General features: G+C 40.1%; 1 protein-coding gene across 2 annotated transcripts; it reads right to left on the reverse strand.

The window, feature by feature from the left end:
• Positions 1 to 170: 170 nt before the first annotated feature.
• On the reverse strand, positions 171 to 6,177 carry yif1b (Yip1 interacting factor homolog B (S. cerevisiae)). Of its 2 annotated transcripts, none has more exons than XM_067594604.1 (8): positions 6,019 to 6,177; positions 4,383 to 4,485; positions 3,914 to 4,043; positions 3,580 to 3,684; positions 3,110 to 3,246; positions 2,711 to 2,866; positions 2,341 to 2,434; positions 171 to 1,256 (listed from the first exon to the last, which is right to left on the reverse strand). In XM_067594604.1, exons 1-8 carry the CDS (start codon positions 6,053 to 6,055, stop codon positions 1,101 to 1,103), a joined length of 918 nt encoding a protein of 305 aa, XP_067450705.1. In that variant the 5' UTR covers positions 6,056 to 6,177; the 3' UTR covers positions 171 to 1,100. The 2 variants fall into 2 exon arrangements, with proteins under 2 accessions (XP_067450705.1, XP_067450703.1); XM_067594602.1 differs by having other exon boundaries at positions 6,010 to 6,171.
• Positions 6,178 to 7,385: the final 1,208 nt, after the last annotated feature.

Genomic DNA, 7,385 nt, shown 5'->3' on the forward strand with positions numbered 1-7,385 from the left:
GTGAAACCTGCCCTGGTTTGACTGAGAGTTAAGACTGGCTACATAAAACGAGAATAGACAGTATGATTTATAGTGACATTAGAAGATCCACAAGCACATTATCCAAAGCACAATGAAAGCATTTCTGATATATTTCAAGTATCTCAATTTTCACAGAACAGACCATCTCATCTTTTTCCCTTTCTTTATTCCATCTGACTTTCAATATGAAAAGCAGTAAATAATTTACTTGAATTTTAAAAGGATATCAAAATCACAGACATGTCATCGTGGCTTACACAGTTGATATTTCTATTCGAAAGTTGTCAGGCAGCAAAGCTCGTACATGTAACGAAGCACATACGAAAAAATTAAACAGATAAAAATGGAGGTGGTAGTGCACCCACACTTACAGACCATAGTCCAGATGACAGAACAGGTATTTTCTCACCCACGAACCAAACATTCGGACTAGAAAATAAGTCGTTCTAGTCAAACACCAAAGCAGCTGATCTCTTGCAGGTCCAGTTGATCACTTTCAAACTCTGCTTTGACTTTTTTTTTTTTCATTCAATGGACGGTTTGTGTGAGGTTAGTGTGCTTTTCTTCTGTTGGCTCAAAAAAAAACCCCATGAGATTTCAGACTTCTGCAATAATATTGCTACAAACAAACATACATACTTAAATATTCCTAAAAAACATAATTAACAAATAATTACACAGTATAGAAAAAAACAACTTAAAGCCACTTGCTCTCGCTACAAATGTTTTGAAGACATTACATAAAAATGACAAAAAAAAGGCAACACCAATAACATGGGGCTGTGCTCTGAGAGAAAAGACGTTAAAGCCTCTAAATTGTCTTGTAGCATGTTGATCTGCTCCATGCATAGATGGAGTGAGTCTTGTCAATGTGTACTTCTGTCTTTAAGTCTGGGAGTGATGAGATATTACCAAGACGACTGTGGCCGGTGTGTGTTTCATCCAGGTCCAGCTTCTTTGATGTATGTGTTTGTGTTTTTAGGGGGATGAGAAGGCATTTTGACAGCCAAGATCATCTTCTACACTAGTGAGTATATGTGTGTATATGTGTGTAGGGGTGTGTGCGTGTGTTCCTGGTTTTATCTGATGAGGTGGTAAGTGAGCCAGTACATGAAGATGGGTTGTGCCGCTGCTATAGACATGGTGAGGTACATCCTCAGCTGGTTTCTGGTTCCTCTCACCAGCCTCCCCTCTGCCGCCGCCTCAGATAAAAGTTTCAAGCGCAGAGTGCGGATCTGAGGAGAGAGAGAGACAAACATGTCTACGTGTCAGCTGAGTCATCCCCCTACCAGATGACTTGAGACGGGTTAACGATATATTTGCTTGGGTGATTTCAATTCAAGGCTCTTTTTTGTATAATTACATTTATCAAATTTCATATTTTCCACCAGGGACCTTTGCTTACATTCTTCTACTGCAAAAACAAAGACATTAAATAGCCATAAAGACTATGTCTGAAAACTCAAACATAAAAAGGGAATTCAATAAGTGTTAGAAAACAGTTAATTAATCCTATGATAAAAGGACTTGGCAAAGCTAATGAAGGGGGGGGATCAGAGAAACAAAGTAAGAATGTATAGATGCATGTATGTGTGAACACAGGAGTGTATGAATAAGCTGAATTTGTTGAAGGAATTTGAGGTTAATTTACAAAAAACTGGTTGTACATTTACGTCTGTAACTGTATTTGTGTCTTTGGATGCTTTGACTTCTCTGTCTGCACGTCATTTTAGGGTGTGTGTGCAAACAGAGGACCAATAACAGCCCTGCTGAGAGGTAAGGTGCCAGTGGATTGCAAAACATTTATTGCATAATATTCAATTTCCATCATTATTTCCAGCACAAAGTACATAATTGTTTGCAGCGTCCAGGCATCTAATATTATACGTTTCTGCACCAGACATCTGGCGTATGTTTAGTTTCTGGCAGGTTCTCCTGGCAGACCGCAGGAATTTGATACTGGCACTCGGTACTGAGACTGAGGGCGTTTCTGTAGACACTTGTGGAAAAAAACAAACATACTGGTGCAGTCCAGGTTAGCATTATTACAGCTGCTAGCTGCATTTTCTCACTGTCTTTGTGCCATCTTAGCTGAACAGCCAGTTAGGGTTAGGGTTTATCAACATGTGATGTCACACTAAAGAATTAAAAATGTAAAATCTAAATGATGAAGATATCCAGAGGTGAGTTATCATGACCATCACTTTCCTCTGTACCAGTGTGTTTTCTGCCCCCTGGTGAGCATGCATCCACTATTGTTTTGTAAATTAAATTATTAAGTTAAATAATTAAAACTCAACAGTACATGCTGCTACTCACCATAAAGACAAAGATGGCAGCACAGCACCACAGTAAAGAGAGATAATATGCTGGCCTCCCGAACAACAGTCCTGCAACTACACCTACAATCATCCTAAAGAAATAAGGAGAAGATAGAGAGACACAATGTCATAATTCAAAAACAGTTGAGTTGTTACACTAAGAAAAGGAAAGATAAGTCAAGAAATGCTTTGTCCTTAGCATGGATTAAAGAAGAATTGGCTATTAGAAGCTAGTTTTTACTTTTAAAAAGTAAAAACTAGGAATTACAGTAAGACAGAATGATCAAAATAAGGTATGGGGCAGCCGAGGGTGGGGTGGGTGTGAATGAAGATAAAAATTTGAACAATAACACAAAAAAGATAAATACCCGACATATTTATAGCCAGAGAAGGCTAGCAGGTCTATGGTCGTGAGGTCGGTGTTAACAGTGACAAGGTAGAGTGACAGGAGGACTGCCAGGACTTCCATGATGAGCCACACAAATGCTGAACTGGCCTGAACCCCCAGCAGCTCTGGAGAAAATCTGAGGAGTGTACAAAATGATTCAGTCCTCTACAGACGAATATACTGGAGATAGTAAAAATGGAAATACTTCTGGGATTGATTGTTTTGGTTTTGGAGAAACCCCCGCCAAAAAGCTGCTACCTAGCTGTTAATGACCATAAGTTTCATCAATTTAATTGTTCATAAAGCATTAAATAAGAGTGCATTTGCCACTTCTGCAGGCACCTGTATCACCTTGACAAAAACATGGCGGTATTTGTACCTGTCCTGTGTGCCGAGGGCCAGTCCAGCCACCAGCACATACGTGATGAAGCCCATGGCGGGAATGTAAAGATCAGGAGCGTTCACATCAAAGCGTGGAGCCACAGGAGTGTCCTGCTGGTAGCTCACCTCCCAGTTCTACAACACACACACAACACACTTTAAACCTGCTTAATCCTTGATGACTAAACTTGGGCAAAAGCATAGAGCAATATCTAGGCAGAGGGGAATATGTGTAGGCCAATAAGAAATAACTATTATATGGTCTCCAAGATTACTGTGTACATGTAGAGAAGGAAATTTGGACTACAGCAATTTCACGCATTTAGGAATTGGAAGCAGATCTTTCTTCAAAAAGCTCAGAGGCCCATGGAAAAGAATCTGTATATTCCCACATGAACAGAGTTACCTCCTCATGGGGAAAACTGTCAGATCTAACAGGGCACATTCAGCAGGTGTGAGCAGACCTACCTCGTGCATGTAAGGGAAAACGAGAAGACCCAGCTTCTTTCCCACATACACTGTGTCCACGGCAAAGTAGTATTTCAGCTTAGAAATTGGGATGAACCTGTCCAGCTGAAACAAGAGAGAGCACACACACACACATATACACATGCATTACTCTTAGGGTCAGAAGGGGAGACTATTTAATTTCTGTTTCTGTCTGTTTTGTTATGTTTTGCATCCGGCAGGCAATGAATGATAACATTCATTATCAGGGGACATTAGGTAGTAGATGTAAAAATGATTCTTGGTCATTTTTTGCAGGATTCATTCAAGAGAAACATCTGTCAGTAAGTCTTACATTCTTGTCCACCATTTCCCTCCCCTGTGATGCCAGTGAGCTGCCATACGCCATTGCCAGGTTGGACATGGGGTCTGACAGGAGGGACTGGCCAGTAAGACCTGCTGCTTGAGGCCCGGCCATCTGGTTCCTGTCAACAGAACATAAGGTAATGTATCAGCTGAGAGAAGATTATGATCTATCAGCTAAATTAAAACGAACATACATTCACATCTGTTGCGAGGAGATGATGCAAAAGACTGAGAAGCTGAATTAACAAAGAAAATTAGGATGTTTATTCACAGAGTCAAAATTTCCTTCTGTAGGACACGACCTGATTAATTGACAAATGTTTCAGACTTGTCTTTTGGACAAAACATTTAAACACTGAGCTGCTGCTGTGAAATCACACAGTATCAGCAGTTCCGCAAAGTTTGATTCAACAGTTAAATATCCAGCAGAGCTTCAGCCTTGCTGGCAGGGCTCGCACCTGTATCCTGTCTGTGCTCCCAGTCCAACTCCACTCGTATCCTCAAACAGCTGGCTACCATCTGAACCATCCATGGTGCTATTTCTCTGACGCATGTTCGGCTCTGGGTGACAGGAAAGGAAAAGGGAGGTGGTTATGAAAAAAAGATGCGTCAAACAAATGAGTAGATCTGAATCTCTTGAATCACTTCTTGAATTTTTGGGCATTTGTTAGTGGACGGAATTAATAAAGCTGCAAATGCAAGACAGCCGCACTTACAGGACAAGTAGAGAAACCAGCATGCACCATGAACGAAACAATTTCTTGGTAAAGTTTCTTATCTGTGTTTCACCCTTTCCTGCATACACATACACACACTAGCCATGAGGTAAGGCAACTTTGCATTATTTTAAAATTACATTCGCCTCTGCTTTCACCCCCGTTTTAAGTTTACTGAGCTAGTTTTTAAAGTCTAACAGCATATCATAGACATAAACCACTCTCAAAAATGTGACATATAGCCCTGTTTGTGCTTTGTCTGTTAGTGGTTAACATACACCATAATAGTTCATGAATCACCAGGGACACTTGTCTAACAAATGTGATTGTTGGAGACAGTGGGTGTCCAGAGGAGTGAATATCTGTAGTAGACAAATGGGGTTTTCAGGTTTTATAACAGTTAGACATTGCAAGCATTGTGTAACCTCAAAATACACATTTTGTAAACACTCAAATACTCTGTGCTGTGCCAGACATAGTTCTTTTTATTTCCATTCCCTGAGGCAGGAGAGATCATATTACCACACACTTGTCACAAGAGCAAATCACTTCATGCTAAAGAGTCGCAAACAGTTTTGGTTTCAAACTTCCCCTTAGATCCCATGCTAGGTCCAAACACACCCTAACACATCTTTAAAGCTACTGTAAGTGACATACTGACATACATGAGCTCAGTGATTTCTATCTTTTATAAAACATCTTGGTGTGCCTTGTCTCTAGTACGTTACGTAGCTGTGGAAATCATAAATGCTAATTAAATATTCCAGTGTGTACTACGGGAAAACTTGTTAACGTTTAGGTGATGCACAGATATCTGTCAAGAAATTCTTGTTTAGGGAACCTTAAGTAAAAATACTAAAATACAAAGCTCATGCCCCAAACCATAATCCAGATTAGTGATAGTTTGGAAACAGGAGCTTTAACGTTAGCTAACATGCGTTAGTTTATGTCAACGTACAAACACGTTAGCTGGCTATATTACAGCACCGGAGTTTAATTTTTAAATGTCTGTGAAGACAAAGTGTCCCACAGTCACGTCGCTCAAACCTCCATACAGAGGACACATAACGGAAAGTGAGATGTAATGTGTGCCGGTGGGTGAACTAGCTGACTAGCCGGAGCTCATTTTTAGCTCGAGTGTGTGCAAGTCTTTAGCATGAGTGTAGCTAGACGCTGGTGAGCTCATTTTACATTTTAATGTGTCTTTGTTAACGTTTTGTTAGCCTCAAACGGCTGAAACAACGAGCTAACGTCACCATTCAGTTTCGATTACGTTGAATTCAGGAGAAGCTAGCAAGCACAAAATGTAACGTTAGCACGCAGCCAGTAATTTCGTTAAAAGACTGATTTGATCGATTAAATCACGTACGTAACTTACGCTGTCTGAACCCACTTTGAGATGCAGTGTAATCCATGTTTTACTGACTTGATGGTAGCGCTTGCTGTCAACTAACTGGTGAGACTAGTTAGCAGGCTACAGAGGGAAGTTGGGGCTCATTCATAACATTTACACGGAAGTGAACCCGCTCTTCTTCTTCTGTTGTAGTTTTAATGACGGGTTACAAAGCAACGTGAAAGATTAATGCTGCCACCTGCTGTATCAAAGTGGCCTCATGTCCATCCTGTCATGAGGATACCCAGGTTAAAGGAAAGGTTCACAATTTTACAAGTCTGTCTTTAAACAACAGTCAGGTGCCCACATGAACACTGAAATAGGTTTTCCTCGCTGTAATCATCCCTACTGTTCATGCAGGCTATTAAAAGATACCCTTCAAATGAACTTTCAATATAAGTGGTGGGGGCCAAAATTCACAGTGCGTCCACAAAATCATTTTGTGCAAAAAATGTATTTAAAGGTTTATGCGAAGCTTATATGAGGCTTCAGCAGTCTGATATCAAGTGGATATCTGCCACATTTACAGTTTTTATAGAATCAAATTCCCTCTTTTTGTTCCCTCGGACAATGTTTCCCTGTTGAGCTGAAGTGGAGATAGCAGACTCTGTTTATTGTCAACCCATTACTACATGCAGCATGCAGAATACTGTAGATAGTAGTGCAGAGGTTTTTTTTTTTAATCAACTCTATGTGTAAGTTTAGACCTTGAAACAATGAGAAGAGAGGCAAGGGAAGGGACATAAGGCAATAAGAGGTCAGATATATAACTTAAGGTGAAGCCTCTTTGGGCTTTAAGTAATCAATAAACTTTTGTAATCAATTCATACAGCAAAAGTTAGCCAGTGTAAGGAAGCCAGAATTGGTGAAATGTGATCATGTTTCTTTATGATCAGTTTATAGAGACAGAGTGCAATTCAGTCCCACTCAACCCGGAGGAGAAAACAATTCATCACTGTCCACTGATTTTGTATTGCGTGAAGGAAAGGAAAGAGGATCAAGGAAATAAAATGTGAGGCATCAGCAGAGAGAATGGGCAAACTGTGTGATCCTGACACTGAGTATGCCAACGTGTGCAGCAAGCATTTTGTCACTGGTAAATCAAATATCCAAATGTCAGTTTTAGGATAACTGTATTTCTGTAAGTTAAGTTAAAGCATTTTGGCAGTATGCAACTCATGTTATGATGTGGATAAATCAGAAGGCTATGCAGTATTATGTTTGCAAACAAGCAAGGTGAGGAGAAGGGATGCTGAGATAGACTGACAACATTGAGTCAGTCAATATACCTTTTCCTCTCTGGTAGACATAAGGTGCTAAAATAATCCTTTGACATGCTGAATTCTAATGTT

The sequence above is a fragment of the Thunnus thynnus genome, chromosome 7 (genome assembly GCF_963924715.1).
Source record: "Thunnus thynnus chromosome 7, fThuThy2.1, whole genome shotgun sequence".
NCBI classification, from domain to species: domain Eukaryota; kingdom Metazoa; phylum Chordata; class Actinopteri; order Scombriformes; family Scombridae; genus Thunnus; species Thunnus thynnus.